Source organism: Telmatherina bonti (assembly GCF_933228915.1).
Source record: "Telmatherina bonti genome assembly, chromosome: 11".
Classification (NCBI taxonomy): Eukaryota; Metazoa; Chordata; class Actinopteri; order Atheriniformes; family Telmatherinidae; genus Telmatherina; species Telmatherina bonti.
In genome coordinates, this window is record NC_136629.1 from 16670347 (window position 1) to 16687625 (window position 17279).

At 40.7% G+C, this 17279-nt stretch overlaps 1 protein-coding gene across 2 annotated transcripts in view; it reads left to right on the forward strand.

The window, feature by feature from the left end:
- Positions 1–16802, forward strand: part of inpp5a (inositol polyphosphate-5-phosphatase A) — a 171225-nt gene extending 154423 nt beyond the window's left edge. Inside the window, exons 13-16 of one of the 2 annotated variants that reach the window (XM_079249303.1) lie at positions 11498–11609; positions 14697–14765; positions 15305–15341; positions 15768–16802. In XM_079249303.1, the coding sequence (XP_079105429.1) occupies positions 11498–11609; positions 14697–14765; positions 15305–15341; positions 15768–15817 (268 nt within the window). In that variant the 3' untranslated portion in view covers positions 15818–16802. Of the gene's footprint in view, positions 1–11497; positions 11610–14696; positions 14766–15304; positions 15393–15767 lie in introns of both variants that reach the window. The other variant, XM_079249304.1, reaches the window with a different exon arrangement.
- The last annotated feature ends 477 nt before the right edge of the window (positions 16803–17279 follow it).

A 17279-nucleotide genomic window follows, 5' to 3' on the forward strand; every position in this document is an offset into this window, starting at 1 on the left:
TTGAACTGTTTTATTTGATAAAATCTAAACAGGAAGGGCTCCCTAAACCTTTCCTTCACCACTTATGTTAAAAAATTCTGCCCAGGGCCATTACACTGTGTAATACCTAGGGTTCTGACACTATGCTTTGATCCAGATTTTTGAGTTTTTGGGTGCCAATTCGATTTAAATTGTGATTCTCACGATTCTTTGATATTGCAGATTTTGCAGACCAAAAACCAAAAAAAAAAAATGTACAAAGCTTTTTTTACTTGTTATTTTTCTTGATTTCAATGAGGAAAAAACAACCCAGTAGGCCAGGGGTGCCCAAGTCCAGTCCTGGAGATCTACCATCCTGCTGTTTTTAGGTGCGGCCCTTCTCCAACACACCTGAATCAAATAAGTGGCTCATTAGCAGGCCTCTGCAGAGCTGGATGACATGCAGAAGAGCAATTCATTTGTTTGACTCGGCTGTGATGGACAGAGGTTGCGTCTAAAGGTTGCAGGATGGTAGATCTCGAGGACTAGACTTGGGCACGCCTGCAGTAGGCAGACCATCATTGTGCTGCTATCATGCCCAAGAGGACAAGTAAAAAGATCGATAAAAACAATAAAAAATGACAAACATTTTATTATGTATTACTTTTATTCATCTGGAAAAAAAATAAATTTTTTGAACAAAAAATCATTTTAAAATTGTGAAGCAAAAAATCCCGATATTTGATTTTTTAATTTGATTTCCCACCCCTAGTAATAGCACATTGGACAGGGAAAGAGGAAGGCGGCACTACGACAGCACCACACATTGTCAACGTTTAGGGCAGCATGTAGGACTGCAAATGCCAAACTTTTTCAACTTGTGTCATTTTCAACTTTGATATGTGTCACTTTATTTAAGTGACTATGTCACTTTACCTCACTTTATTGTTTCGACTTACTTTTTCAACAAATATAATTTCACTTTATTATATTTTATTCATTTATTTGTTTTTATTGTTGGGAGTGCTGCTTAGTCCCTAATTTCCTTTGGGATCATTTTATCTTTCTCTTTTTTACTAAAGGACACCACTGCATGCACAAAGGCCCTAACTGCATTACACTTTCCCTTAGAAGTCCGACTTGGTATACTCTGAATCCATGATAACAGCTCTCCTAAAGTCAGTCTAAAGAAGTTCCCCGGCACCTAACTCTAGATCTACTATGCCTGCAGTTGAGTAAAAATGATTATCACATCTGAAACGTTGTCTCATCAAATCTGGACACATTGCAGATATGCCAACCTTTGTTAGCACTGTGGTGTCAGTTTATACAAACTAGCTCATAATGCTTTATGAACCCATACTACTAGTTTATGTTAGTTAGCACAACAATAATCAAATCCTGCCTGTTTTTTTTTGTTTTTTTTAATATCTTTTTGTTTGTTTGGTTTTTATTTTGCTTTCTAGCTGAATCAAATCAACCAAGTAGCATGTATAGTAAGGCTGACAGAGAAAAGAGTGTCTCGTCCTGCCTTAGTGTTTGTCAAGTCTAGACATGGAACGAAGCAGAGGAGCCCAACATGGCCCAGAGGTCAGGAGGTGAGGTCTGTTAGGAGTCAGAAACTGATAAACACTTGTGTCCTCACTGTATGGGAAGCACCCTAGGGTCAATCTTGGCACGTTAACATATGTTTTCCAAAGCTGCAGGTCTGTGAGGACAAGCCAACAGTGACTTGCCTGCTGGGAAACTCTACAATATTCTCATGCTCGTGAAAAAGGAAGGAGGAGGTTTTAAAGCTGATGCCCAGCAGAACGGTTTTTTGCCCTTCAGACGAGAGAAGGTTTTGTGTCAAGAGACACTAATGGCCACCTGCCAGTTTCTCAATAACCGCTAATAAGAGCCTATGAGGGAATTGTCAGAGTGGTGGAGAATTCCTGCAGACTCGTTTTGAGCTCATAGGAAGTGCTCACACAGATGGCTCTTCTGTAAACACTAGCTGTCGTTGTTCTGTGAACAACACTCTTCACTCTACACCCCTGCCCTCTGAAGGCTTGTACGAATGATCTCACCCTCTCTGTATGTGTATTTGATTGTGAATACATTAGTTCTACAGCTCCTCTGTTTGCATCATACATAAAGGAAGCTGCTTGTTCTGAGCTCTGTGAGCGGCTCTGCTATACTGGAGCAGAGGCACGTGACTCATTTAAGGGGCACCGCAGATGTAGTTAAGCGACGATGTTTGGTTAAAGCAGTGAGTCCAAGCCTCTGTGAGTGTGTGGCTTGTGTTGGCTGGTTCCAGCATCACACTGAACAGGAACATTGTTTCACAGCCAGCAGCACATCCATCATTCTAACTACTGGAGAGCCCGTGAAAATGATGAGGGGCCACACTGTGGCGATAATAGCTGAAGATTTCGCTGCTGTCATGTAACGTTGCCTCTTGTCTGAGACAACGCCACTGAGAGTCAGGCTTTGTTTCAAACAATCTTTCATAGGAAAGATTAAATGGATGCCATCTGTGTCTCCTTGTCTTCATTCACAGGGGCTAAAGGCGGGAATTGTCATAGCTGAACTCCACAAAGCTACCATTGGCATTTCACTCTGTTTGTGCTCCGCTATGCCAATGTTGTGCCTGTGAGCCTCCCAGCTCTACGAACTGAAGCAAACATTCAGCTTTATTGATAGCATTTGGCTGATCTTTTTGAGTCTGTGTGTGCATGCGTCATGTTTTGCCAAGACTCCCCTGACAACAGCAAACAAACATAGATGTAGAGGCAGCGAGTCATTTGAAGTCTGTAGTTTCCGACTTTTTAGCCAATCCCATTTCGGGAATAGCATCTGCAACATCCCACGATGCTGTTGAGCACCCTTGACCTAGTGTTTCTGATGCAACAACTCTTATCTCTGGCTTCCTCCCATACCTATATTCCCAAGTTTATATTGCCCTCATTACTCAGTCCACTGAATGGCCCACTGTCTGGCCTGCTACTTTGTCATATACAATAAAGTAATCCGTTTTGATGCAGAGATAACAAAAAAAAGTAGGACAAGGAAGTCTTGAGTGTCTGGTTTTGTTGAAAGGGGTAGCGAGTCTGGCTCTGCACAAAGTATCTTTACACATATAATGCTTATCGTTTTTCCAATTCAACGCTTCATGTGTTCCGTTTTCAAATATTTGTTATTTAATTGTTTGGAAAAGACTTTCCAGTTTTGGTATCAATTACACAAAAAGTGTTTGGGCATAAAAGGCTGCATAATACAGTAATCCATGAAAACACAGCCTCTCCTGCTGGGTGAGGCTAAATGGCACAGTGCAGGTAGGGCTTGTGCTCACCTTGCCACATTTTACTGTTGCAAGACAAACAAGCTGACACAGCAGCCACACATGTGAGTAATGTGCCAGCAGCCAAGTCAAACATTAAACCCTAAACCAAGCATGAATGAATGAGCTCTTAATGGTTGCTGGAGGGTCTCAGCATGCAACTGTACGGACATGTATCATCGGCAAAGTGGCCAGCAGCGCCACAGAAAGGATGAAGAAATAGAACGATTGTATGACATCAATAATACAATAATGATTTATATAAAAATGTAAACGGAAGTGACAAATATTTAGTCTCAGAAGATCGTGTTTAATTGATTTTTTTTTTCTTTCTCCAGTTGATGTTAAAACAACTTCAAATTCAGAGAAAAGTATGTATATGTAAAAGTACATACTCTGTCAGTTCTGTCAGAACATTGGAAGAAATCATCTTTTCTCTTTTTAAAGTCCTTTCTTATGTAAATACAACCTCAGATAAACAACTAAATATGGCCCAAACAAAACCTCGTTAAGACACAGAAGCAGTGTGTGGAAAAACCCAGTGCAGCCTTCTGCTTCCACAAGGGTGAAAGTGCCAGCTGGGTGCTGCTAATTAAATGTACTGACTGATTGATCATCACCAGGATGAGTTTGTCTGTGAAAGGAGAGGATTTTTTAGTTTGCTGATCCGAAGCATTTTAGATGCCGAGGAGGAAAGACATCAGACATGATCTTGAAGAGGTAATTGCTGTTGATGAGTCAGGGAAGGGTTTTAAGGTGTGGAGGTTGATTTTAATCTCTGGTTATACAACATCTACCTACCTGGATTTGATTAAACAATAATCCTCAGTTCTTTTTATATGATATGTATTTTGACATGATTGTTGTTGCCATTACAACAAGTCTCAGTCTTACGCAAGACAATAAAAACCCAGGATGTGATGCATCATATAAAAGAGAAACAACACGTAGACAGATGATGATTTTAATTATGGATTTAATTATAGATAACTGTGTATGCTGGTACTGACATTTCTTTGTCTTATAACTAATGTCTTAAAGACATTGTTGTAGGAAAAACTCTGTCAAAGACCAGGAGTCTGGTTCTGAAGTGAAAAAGATTACAAAGTTGCAGACATCTCAGGGAACATAAAATTTCCACAACAACATTCTTCAGATCTACATACCAGAAATCATGAACTGCTGTCTGATCGATCAGCTTAATAAATCTCATTTCCCGCCTATTTGGAGTCCATCATTCTACAATCAGAGAGCTTACAAGTGGGAATCATTTCAGACAATTGCCTATCGATATCTTAGCAAGTTTAAATCAAGGTTAGGCAGTTGAATTCTTGGGTGAATTGCAAAAAACCCAAGAGCTACATCTCAGGGGTTGTTTACACCTGGATGATCTGGAAGGCTCTGTTCAATTGGGCGGGCACTTATGAAAAATTTCACACCTTTTAATTTGCTTTCCATCTAACTATGTGGCCTAACTGCCTGGACAGTTTGGTCACATAGTTAAAACAGCTGCTTTTTATGGGGCAAAACTTCCCACAACAGCCACTGATCAATAATGAAAAAGGAGAAAGAATTGGGGAAAAAAGAGGCTTTTTAATAAACCAGGACTGAAATAGGAATCTTTCTGTTTTCACCAGGTCTTTTATCACAAGTAGATAGTAAACACTGGAGCCACATGATGCTGTCCTGGGTCTGTGGTTTTATTGTGGTGTGCAGAACACTTTTTCATTGTTATTTTTTTATCTCAACTTTTTTAGAGCACACTTTTGGCTTACTTTTTCCACCCAAACAATACTCTACATCACTTCCTCTTCCTTCTGCTTCTTCTTGATGCTTTATCACAGTTGGTATACATCACTACTTTATTTCGTCCACTGATTAGGACTAAATTCCACTTCTTTTGGTCCTGATCAGAGTGTGGTTGGTGTTCACACTATGCCAACAAATCATGCAATCCATGGATGTGGACCACAGTATGTTTAAAGCAGAACAAATAGTGGCAGTGTAAACATACCCTCATTCTCTACAGCAGGGGTGTCCAGCTCCGGTCCTCGACGGCCACAGTTCTGCAAGTTTTCCACGTAAAACTGTTCCAACACACCTGACTCAAACTAATCAGTCATTGTGCAGAACTTCATAGACTGTTGGATCCATTTATTGGAAGCCAGGTGTGCTGGAACAGGGATACATGAAAAACCCGCCGCCCTTGAGGACCGACTTTAGGCACCCCTGCTCCACAGACCTAAGTTAGTAGTTTCTGTGTTCGCTTTGCGTTCTTTTCATTGTGTGTCTGAATCGGTGGATTTCCATGAAGTGCAGCACCACCTCCCTTCCAGCTACAGCTGGACTTCATGGAATCGTTGGATTCCACAAAGTGCAGCACCACCTCCCCTCTAGCTACACAATGGTTGGACTTATCAGTTAAGCCCATTAATTTATCTTGCTGTGGGAAATAAGGGTCTGATATGAACTGACGGCCTCTAGCCATACACCCTCTCAAGCCGTTTACCTTCCCCGATTAGTTTGTGAGCTCACTAATCGGACACATTAATCATTCTGGCCCCAGCGCGCCATTTCAATGTTTGCTTGTGCATTAAGAATTGTTATCTTTATTGGAGTCAAAACAGAAAGGGAACGGCCCATATGTACACACACATGGAATGGGACTTCAATGGTCATTGTAAAGCATTTTAATCAGCTTTTACAATGGCTGGCTGTCATCAAAACTGACTAAACGATAGTCAAGTAGTGTTGAAGTGCCTGCGGAGGTTTGCTATCTAGAGGGAGTTCATTCTTTGAAGGAGGTTAAGGGGAAAAGTTAATTTTCTCTCTATCTCTTTAACACCAAAATGACCCCAGGCTTGTTAGTCAATAAAGCTATAACAAAGTCCCTGATAGGAGGATTGTTCCTAGACTGTCCCTCAGGAAGCCGGAGCACTCGGGCCACCCTGAAGTTGAGCAGCTCCCCAAGCCCTTTGAAGACTTTGGTCTTTTCCACCCTCACTTTGCCTCTTTCTGTCTGATCCGTCTTTATCCCCTCTCCTCTGCCTCCCTGTCTCTATCTGTTTCACTCATCCTATTCTTTAGGCTCTCTTTTATCCCTGGATCACTCCTTCAGCCCTTTGATTAGCATACCAAAACCTCCATGCATTTCCCCATGCTTTGAGTGTTATTAATGCTAATTGGAGGCAGAGAACTTCTTTAAGTACCTCACTGTAGGTCTGTTTGTACACCTGGTAGGGGGGCTGTGTGTCAAGCAAATGAGATCATCTCCCTTAAGCTCTTACACAAAGACAGCCTCCTACAAAAAATATGACTTTCACTAACTTCATCTGGTATCATCTCCATACATGTGTCTATGTGAAATGTACGTCTCTGAGGTCATTTCTGCATGTACAATGTATCATTTTAGTATCATTTTAGTATCATTTTAGTTCTGGTTTCCAGTCTCCTTCTGTGCTTCGATAGTTTTATGATGGAAGCACTGAAGCTCTACATTTCATTAACTAATCTGCACTAAAAAGCAATTGAGTCCGGGTGGTAATTAACTTTAAGATCATTAATTGTCACTTGATGGATTTTAGGAAGGAATTACCAAGAGCAGAATAAAAGGGTGTTGATATTTTATTATAAATGCAAACTAAAAAAAACTCAGAAAACTACAGGATGCAACACCTGTAAGCATGAATGAAACAAGCAGATAAGACAACCAGAGTAGAGATGTTGCCATGTTTGTGGATTAATAAGATGCAGCTTTAGCTGTTCATTGACTGAAGACTTTTTATGATAATGAACTGGAAGCCAATGATGTGTTTAATTGCTAAAGATCTCCTCAGTAGAATATCATACCAGAAAGTAGGATTATTATAAATGTGGGATGTGGTGGAACGGGAGATTCTCATCATGGATGTGCAGCAACTGTGTGATGCTTCATGTCAATATGGAGCAAAATCTCAGAGGAATGTTTCCAACACCTTGTTGAATGAATTATGCCAAGAATGAAGGCAGTTCTGAAGGTAAAGGGGTTCAACCTGGCGCTAGCGGCAGATGAGTATATGCAGACCTTCTTGACTGGCAAAAAGTTTCATTAAAATGTGACATGTTGGAAGTTTGACTCTCACTTACGTAATTATAAAGGAGTCAAAGCGAAGTCACGACTTTCTCTCCAGAATATTAATGTTTGTATATCATTTTAAAAAGCTGTTGTCTTTTTTTGCGACAAAAATTAATTGATCCATATCAGTTTATCGATCTATTGAGCCAATAGCATCAGTCTGACTTGAAAACGTCTATAAAACAATGATCCAATAATCATCTGTAAGATTCACTCAGTCAAGAACATGTAGAAATGTTTATATTTGCTTAGTTTGAGAAGGAAAATGATGATAACTTGGTTTTTATAGATGTAAAAATAGTTGATTTGAGACTAAGTAGCAGTTATGTTTACATTATATCTGGTTTTAACGTCTTTCAGTAGAAATGTTCTCAAGTTTTCTTTTACATGTTTAACATTCTTTAACATTTTAAACCTCAGCGTAGGAATCGTGTCACAGTCGCTTTCTACTATAAAAGTGTTCTTCTTCATTGCTTTTTGTTGTTTGATATGAATAGAGATATACCTCATAAATTCACTATTGAATTATATCTTGTTTCCGTATGTGATAACTAATATTGATCACTGGTTTCTGGCTCAAAACTAATCAAAACGATGTCTTGGCAGAATCTGTGATATCTACAGTCAGAATATAAAGCTTTTTCCCAATGAATCAATATATCATATTGTTATTGTTATACAAATATTTTCGCTCCAAGGGCTGAAATTTTGATTTTGTTATTCTTTTAATTTGGTTTCCCAACAACTAACAGATTTACTATTAAATGAAGTAGATATTTAATGTTCTCTGGCAAAGTATGTACATCTTCTACATAGATTAAAAAAAAGTTTAAGACCAGACAGCATTTCTTAGGTTTTCCCTCTTAAACCCAAATTCATGCACTTCAGAAAAGCTTTCTACTTGATGTGGATTAGATGCTGTGTGCTGCAGAAGCTTCAGGAACGATGGTACCAGAACCAGAACTGGTGTATAATGACATTAGCTTTAGCGGTGGGGATCTGAATGCACAGATATTGAAAGAACTGAAGAAAGACTACAATCGAATGGATAATCTGCTCTAGCACAAAGCCCAATTAAGCTATCCAAGCTTGGCGAGTGTGATGAATCCGTTCTGAGTGTGTGTGTGTGTGTGTGTGTGTGTGTGTGTGTGTGTGTGTGTGTGTGTGTGTTTATTTTACCATTAGGGTACCAGCATCCTGAGTGAAGAGGCACTTTGTGTTATGCTACAGTTAGCATGCGTGGCACTGAAGGAGCAAATTGGATTGGTATTACAGAATGTAAGCCTGGTGTTACATCCTGATGAGCGCAGACAAACAAATTGGATTGGTGGCGTTTAAATCTGAAGCAGTTTGATGAGCCGAAGGGGCAAATTGAATTCTCAACAATGTAAATCTGTATCAGCTCGATGGCTCCCCGCCCGACTCCAGCACTGCCGCTGCTGCGGCTTAAATCATGCGATTGTTCCCTGCTGCTCCCAGACACAATCTCTCACAGCCATTTGCGGCAGCACATAATCTGTTTTTGATGAGCGTGTGGGGATGTAGCTATACATCTGGGCAACTGAAACTCCCTCTGGCCTGCTGCGCCTGAATCATACTTGTTCTTGCTTTCTTGTTTTATTTTATTTTCCTCATCTCTTTCTCAAACACACACACACAGACACAACCTGTACAGTTGGCAGAAAAGAGGCTCTGATAGAGCCATCCATGGATGTTGATTTAAGAGATTACACAGATGATTGATCATATTAATGGACCTCCTGTTTGAGAAAATATTTTGATCCCTTCCTCTGATTGTTTTTCTTGTTTAACCTTTTCATGACGGGGGTTTCTTTCTGTCTGATACCTGAAATGACACTCAACATAAATTAAGTATATCTTCACTACTACAAGGTGTATAATCTTGGTCTCAACCATAGACTGTATATAAAGAGATGGACGGAGTCTCCGTGACATCACCCGTAGGTTTCTGAAGAGCTGAATTGAAGCTCGGTGGGCGGTTCCTACCGTCGCTATGTTGGCAGCGTCATGCACGTCGTCTCGCCCGGAAAATACAAATATGGGCAAAGAGGTGGAGCTGAGAGGGCAGCCGTGAGCGTCATGGCGGATGATTGACACCGAGTGAACTCCGAGCTTTCTGTAGCTAAGAGCTAACCGAGCTAACCCGGAGATAACGAGAGCTAACCAGCTAACGAAGGTAACCGGGCTAAAGCTAAGTCACGTTGTTAACTGGCTAAAAACCGCGGTTGTTCTACGTTCTTCTTACTTGAAGCCAGAGATTGGTACCTGTCAATCAAACGGACACACCCCTAAATTTGCCGAACTTCGAGATTGAATTATTTTAAAACGAGCGAGTAAGAAAAAAATTCACTCCTCCCACAGTTGTCATGAGGGTAAACCTGACCTATAAACCGAAAATGGATTTTTGAACCAGGCTGTAAACCTGTTTATTACTGCCGTGAAGTTGGTCTTTTTAACATGGGAGTCTATGGGAATTTGCTCGGTTTGTAGCCAGCCCCTAGTGGATGAAGGGGGAACTGCAGTTTTATGCACTTCCGCATAGGCTTCACTTTTAACCGCTGGAGGTTGCCGCTTGGTCTCGACAGAAAGCCGAGACATGTAAGATTATTACACAAGCATCGTAATCAAGAAATGTGTCACTGTGTCGGAGTAGATTCAGTTGGAACACAACAAAAATGCTTATCTCATCCTAATAGGAAAGAGCTTTACTTTCAGTGAAAACCAAAGGGATAGGATCTTACTTCATCTAGGACTGAGGAAAGTAATGTCTGATGACTAAATGTGCCAAAATTAATGAAAATTTTTTTTTTAACTTGATCAATTTTGCAGATATTTTAAAAGATGTTACACAGGTAAATATCTCAGAAGCCCATCGGTTGGTACTGATGACGGCTATCTTTATCAGTTGTCGTGTCAGGATAAGGGAGCGATAGCCCCCAAATTCAGCTCAGAAACACCACGAGGATCCAGAAGGAAGTGAGGCCAAAGATGGTATCTGATAGGAAGAGTCAGTTTGTCAGTATAAAACCTTCTTCATCTTCGTCTTCATACTACAACACTACTCGCACTGTCATGATTCATTGCAAACAAAGGCAAAGTCATACGACCCATTAGCGTGTTTGTTTGTTTTTTTTTTGTTTTTTTTAACTGGAATCAGACTTTTATGACTTTTTTCTTTTTTGTTAGCTAATCTGTGGCTGCTAGCTCAGAGTTTTAGTCTCGCAGTGACGAAACAGATATCTTTGTACAACTAAAGTCTCTGCTTTAGTAGTACAGAAGAGGTTTGAGTATCTATTGCTACATTTACATGGGAGTTTTAATTCCTGTTTAACTCTGAATAAAAGTTAATTCCGCTTTAAACTGATGAAAAACAACCATGTAAACACTTCATTCCTAAAGCTAATTTTTATTCGGAATTAAACTTAATTCCGATTAAGTGGCTGGTTTATTCGCATTTTAATTCCAAACTATTTAATTCCTCTGCCATGTAAACCTTCATTCCGCTCTAAGTTAATTACGGTCGTTCTGCGCATGCTTGTTACCTTGTCCTGTCCTGATGACATGCGTTGTTTTACTTTGCGTGCTCTGTGGTCTATCTTTCTTCTCCTTCTCAGTTGCTGTAAAAAGTGAAGTAGTATGCCCATGTTGAGCTGGTACTTCACATTTATAATCGAAATAGTAGTGAAACAGGTATTTATTATGTAGTTTTTACAAGTTACGACTGAAAAGACGAGAAGCAGGACGCCAACTTTGCTTATTTCCGGTATACATCATACATCACGCTGTCTGTCCAATCAGGACCCTTCCCAACCCGCCGCTCTAAAGAGGAATTAAGTGAGGACATGTTTCATGTAAACGTTCATTTGGAATTATTATTTTCATGTAAACTCATAGAAAAATATGTTAATTCTCAATTATTTAAATCCAAATTATTAATTCCGAATTAAAAATCATCATGTAACCGTAGCCCATGTCACATTTACTGGTTTCCCTTTTCTGTTTGAACTCTTATAGAAGAATGATTGTTCTGTGTTACTTTGTTGTGACTTAAACTTGTTTTCGTTTGTTTTTGTGATGCTCAGTTATCCGTACAGTGAAGACAGCAATCAGGGGAAGCAGTACATGAACACCAGATGTCCCGCCTGGTGTGACCGAATCCTCATGTCTTCCTCCGCCAGAGACCTGGTCTTAAAGGTGAGCCTCGCCGACCCCTTTCTTTCTGACTTTTTCTATGAAATAAAACTAATTTTCTTTTCCTGTTTTGATGAAGTATTTAGAGGCCATCATCACTAACGTCTGACCCGATTTGCCTTAAACCTCCATCCTTGATTTCCATCACCTGTTTCCTTCTGCGTGGCCTCACAGATGGAAGGATGAGATTTCTGTGAATATTCATTCGGAGGTCTAACCAGATAGTGTATATGGAGAGTTCCATCTTCTTCATAAAACCACCGATCTGTCGCCTCCCTCAGAGAGTTAAAACCCTGCTTGGCTTCAGATCCAGGCCAGAATTACAAACCCCAGCCCAATCTGCCACCTCTCTCCCCCCGCTACCTCCACATTTCCTCCTGCAGCCGACGCCGCAGTCTGTTCACGCTTTGACTCCGTATTTTGTTTGCTGGATTACTTGGAAGATCCGGCCTGCAGCCAAGCAGCGTTCCCCCAGATTCGGTTAACTCTTATTTTCCACAAGATAAACACGATGGAGACTTGGAGGGCTGTTAGCTCTACCACCAAAAGAAAAGATCTTTTCTAATCTAAAAAGAAGTGCTTCTTTAGAGGACGTGTTCCTGGAACAGCCAGGCTTTCATCTGGTAATGTCCAGTCCTGGTCCACAGCGGGAGGCTGCTCAGAAAGTTTGCTTTCTTTTGTCCTCCACAAATGAAAATTCCTTCCTGATCTTTCTTCTTTTCGGACCGAGGACTCTGCTAGCACCAAACTTTATCCGTTTAATACAATCAGAAGTAAAATAACAGACTTTGAAGTATTTAAAAAAGGCTACCTGCTGTGTGTTTTCACCCAATTAATGTGTCAAATTTATGTAGACACACAGCTGCTTTGTTGTTTGCCCCCCCCCCCCCCCCCAAGTACCGGCTAATTGCTGGTAATGCAGGGAGCGAGTGCGACAGTTAGTGCCTCTGCAGATTGGCTGATGATTCACTGAGCACACACTCTGAGGCTCTGAGCGTTACAGATTGTTGAGACATGGGCCCGTAAACAGCCCGGCGTGTGGCGTCATTTATCATGGCATGGTCGGTTAACTCGCCATCATGTTATTTTCTGCTTGCCGAGCCCTAACACGCCAAAGGTTGCCCACTGGCTGTGCGGCGCGGCACCAGCTCCGGGAGCGCCGGTAATGAATGTTTACCCGAGCGAGCGCTCCCTCCCTGCCAGAGGGCCCCGGGTAATTTGTTTATCTGTCTAAAGATTATGCAGCCCGAAAATCCACAATTTTATGCTGCCTTTGTAAATTATCAAGTGTGTGTTTGATGAATGTATCTCAGCAACCGGGAGAAGAGGAGGGGGGGGGTTGTCGCCTGCCAGACGAATAGAGAGGTGGCAGTGCGTGGCCCCTGGGAAAGGTAGTGAGGTGGAGGCTCGGTGTGCTGACCCCGCTCGGCTGCAGGACTGGGCTGAAGTTAATTTGGATTTTGCTTTATGGTTCATTCTAAAGCTCTCTGTCTCCTTCTGAAGTGTGGGAACAGATCTGTGTGTGTGTGTGTGTGTGTGTGTGTGTGTGGGAGGGGGGGGGCTGACTGGATATTTAAAAAGTCTTTAGTTCAACCAGACGAGTGTGATTTATACTCCAGTCTGCAGATTTGTGTGTGAGTGTGTGTTGGCTTCTTTGTGTGCAAAAAGAGATTCAGAACCACGAATCTCTCAGATTACAGTCGGTTTGTTTGTGTGTGTGTGTGCGTGCGTGCGTGCGTGCGTGCGTGCGTGTAAAGACCAAACCCGAGTGGAGCTCTTTGAGGTTCTGCTGCGAGGGAACATGTGAGGAATTCAGAACAAACTTAATGATGTTTTTCTTTTTGTTTTGTTTTATGATGTCTTTTCTTTTTCTTTTTTTTATTATACATGCAGAAGCTTTTGTCTTCAGCTGTTCTTTGGACATTTGCTGCTTTTGAACTCATTTTCAGCTCAGTTCCTGAATCTGACCATTCACAGAGGAACATGTTTAGCTTGTTGGGTTATTACACTGATTTATGAATCATTCGAGTAGAAAAGGCTCCCGAACCATTAATGTGTCAACAGCAGCTTAGAAAGCGTCTTTAGATCATTTTGTTACCAGCAGACAGTTGCTAAGAAACATTCTATTTTCACTGATCTTTAGGTTTTTTTTTTTTACTGCAAAATATGACAATTTAACAAAGTTTTATACTAAAAAAAAAGAAGAAGCTGCAGCAGATTAATAGTATGAGAAAATGATGCTCTTAAAAATCGCTTAAAGTCCTACACAGGACCTGAGAGAGGCATCTGGTCCAATACCGTACTGTTCACTGAAGCCTCACCAGACATGGCCTGCATGAAGGATGGATGTCAAGAAGCCACTCTTAAGGAAGAGAAATGTGGAGAAAAGGCTGAATTCTGGCAAACGGCACAAGAACTGGAATGAAAGTCTGACAAGAGGATGAGTCCTACCCAGAACCTGGAGCTCAACATTACTGAAGCAGTGTGGGATCATCTGGACATGGAATAAAACAAAAGCAGAAACATCCAAAAGGAAAAAATGTCCTTCAGAAAACTCGGACAACTGTTCCTGAAGACAACTTAGAGACATTACTAGAAAGTCTGAGAGGTCTCAGAAGGCTGAAGAGGAAATAGTCCAACCTGATGTGATTCACAGAAAATGTAAAAAAGTTTGTGCTGCTCTGATATTAACATGATGAATGCAGGACATGTGAGTGGAATCATGCACAACATCTTCATCTCCAACTATCTGACAGCGGTGGGGAGTAAACCACAGCATGAACGGTCAACTGGACACATTTACACAACATACACAAGAAATGGTTCATTTTACACTCATCACATAAAACAGATACCGCTGTGTGCCACCCAGACACACTCCAGTCTCACCTCTTCACACTCACTGTTTTATTTATTATTTATTTTGATTTCTTATTCCCTTATTTCTCTTTTTGTAACACGAACCTGCAGTCAAACATGACACAAACCTGTGTGTCTCTGTGTGTGTGTGTGTGTGTCATTTTAATGTGACTAATAACAATCTGTCCTTCACATCTGCATCACAGAACATCTGATTTTGTGTCTCTGCAGCCTGAAAATGAAGACAAGTCTATAGTGTATGATAACATTGGGCCCAATGTCTGCATGGGGGACCACAAGGTAACAACAGGGGCTCCGCCCACACGTCCACTTGTGCTGTGCTGTGTTGTCGTCATGCAACTGAAAAGTTTTCCTGGATGTAAACTTGTTTTTTTTCCTGCTAAAAACTTAATGATGTCGTCATGTTAGCGGTGTGTATTTATTAACTTTGCAGATATAATTTTTGTGCAACTTCAGCCGATTCAGTCAGACAGGCGCCTTAAGTCCGATCTGTCCTCATACACAATGCGGCACAAGACAGCGGTGTGTGTGTGTGTGTGTGTGTGTGTGTGTGTGTGAGAGCTGACCTGAGTAACTGACAGATAACCACACGCCACCGCTAAAATCCTTGCCGCTTCTGTTTAGAAAAAGTCGATGTCGTTAGCATACAGGCCCAAAAATGCAGAGCGCTGCTGTGTGAGTTTAACCTGCATGCCATCGCTGCTCTGAAGGGCGAAAGAGGAGGCGTGTGTCCTTTTTCCTGAAAGCACTAAAACACGAAACGTCTTCAACTTGAATTTTATTTTCTGACTGTGGTTTGTCTCTGTCCCCCCCGCCAGCCTGTCTTCCTGTCCTTCCGAATAACAGCGGGGGCAGGTAAACCTAATGCAAATAAGCACAAGTGTTGTGTGGTGCAGTGATTTCGTGGTAAATATTCTTTTTCTTTCTTACAATTCTTCCCATTGTTTGCCACTGTTTGATTTGATTTGCTTGATTCTTCATTACCTTTGCGAGAAATGCTTCTCTCAGGAGAGGAGGGGGTAAATCTGCCCCCCCACCCCACCACCACCTGTCTGAAGAGTTTTATTTGACGATAAAACTTGATCAGAAGAGAACTGTGTAAAACTGCAGATTGCTTAAAATGCAAGTCATTTTAAGACATTAACACACAAGCTAGTGCTTCGTTTTGTATGCAAAGTGAGACTAAAATGTCCTGGAGATGATTTGTCTTGGATTTAAACTCTTTTTGTTGTTGTGCTGAAATAAAAACTTTTCCTTTTTTCCTCTCTTTTTCCTCCACAGGGAAGTGTTGCCAAAGGGGGGAGAACATATTCAGTGAAGCGCCTCTGTGAGAACACAGGAGAAAAAGAAAAAAAAAAACCACACACACACAAACACACACTTATTGCACAAGCACACACTGAAGAACGTAGAGAAACTTTTTTTTTTCAGCAGCGCTGACCAGTCGCAGTCGCCTGGACACGCCTCATCCATGCGAAAACGCAGCCGTTTTCCTCTCCATAAAACACTCGCAGAGATGTGGACGAGCACCCGAGGGCCCCGGCTCCAGACAAGACGCACATCGCTGACCTCGCCGTTGCCATGCAACCCCAAAAAAAAAGAAAAAAAAGGCAACCACACAGAAGGACAGACGACTCGTTTCCATGCTGCAGCCTCATTGCCAAAACTCTAATCGAAATCAGTCATACTACGTACTATAGGACACCGTACTGGCCATTTTTAGGTATGCCTCTATGTATAGACGCTACTTTCCATAAAATATGTAAGGTGTTTTAAAGAAAGAAAAAAAAAAAAGAAAGAAAAAAAAAAGTGCAATGCAAAAAAAGTTGTATATCTCTATTGTTAGGTTTATTTGTACATTTGACAGTATAACATAGAGCCTTCAATGGTTTTAGTGCCGTTCTCTTCTCTGACCAAACTTTGTGGTCCTTGTTGGATTAGATAGAAAAATATGAGTTTATTTCAAATATATATCTATCTATATAAATATGTCTATAGATATAAACATCTATAGATAGGCGATGCTGTTTTTGGTTTTGTTTTTTGAGTTGTGTTCAGAACACACAGCGATGCCTGACACACAAGTGGAGTTTTCGTTTTATATACTGTACTTTTTAAAAGAGATAATTTATAATTCTTACCAAAACGTTGATGCTGACGTGCGTCTGGACAAAACAAGAGAGATGGCGAAGGTTTTCCTGCAGCTGCGGAGAGCTTCGGAAAAGTGTTCAAGAAGAGAGCAGCAGAAAAACTGTTCGGTGATTTATTGCCTATCCAAGAATGTTTTAAGCAGTGCCATAGACCATGCAAGTATGTGTGTACATATACATACATATATACACACACACATTTATATTTATATAAATATATATATATAAATAAATAAATATATATATATATATATATATATATATATATATATATATATATATAAAAAGATAATGTTTCCTATATAGCACTCTTATGTCATTATTATTCTTACTCTAACTTATTTCTATATTATCATGGTTCTGAATGTGATATTTTAGATAGTCTTGGGTGTCCTTGAAAATGTAAATTTTTTTTTTTTTTTTTTTGTCTGATTTTGTTACTGCATTATGGTGCCAAGTATCCTACACAGATATGAAGTGTGTAAGAGTTGTAAAATTCTGCAGTTTGTCGGTAAAACTGTGTTGATAATGACATGTCAGAAAAAGAGAGAAACTCTAAAGAGAAGCAGGGAAAGTTGCTTTTTCCTTGTTGTGTATGTAGCCCTCTGCAGCCTTCACTGCAAACAGCTGGAGCATTACAGGA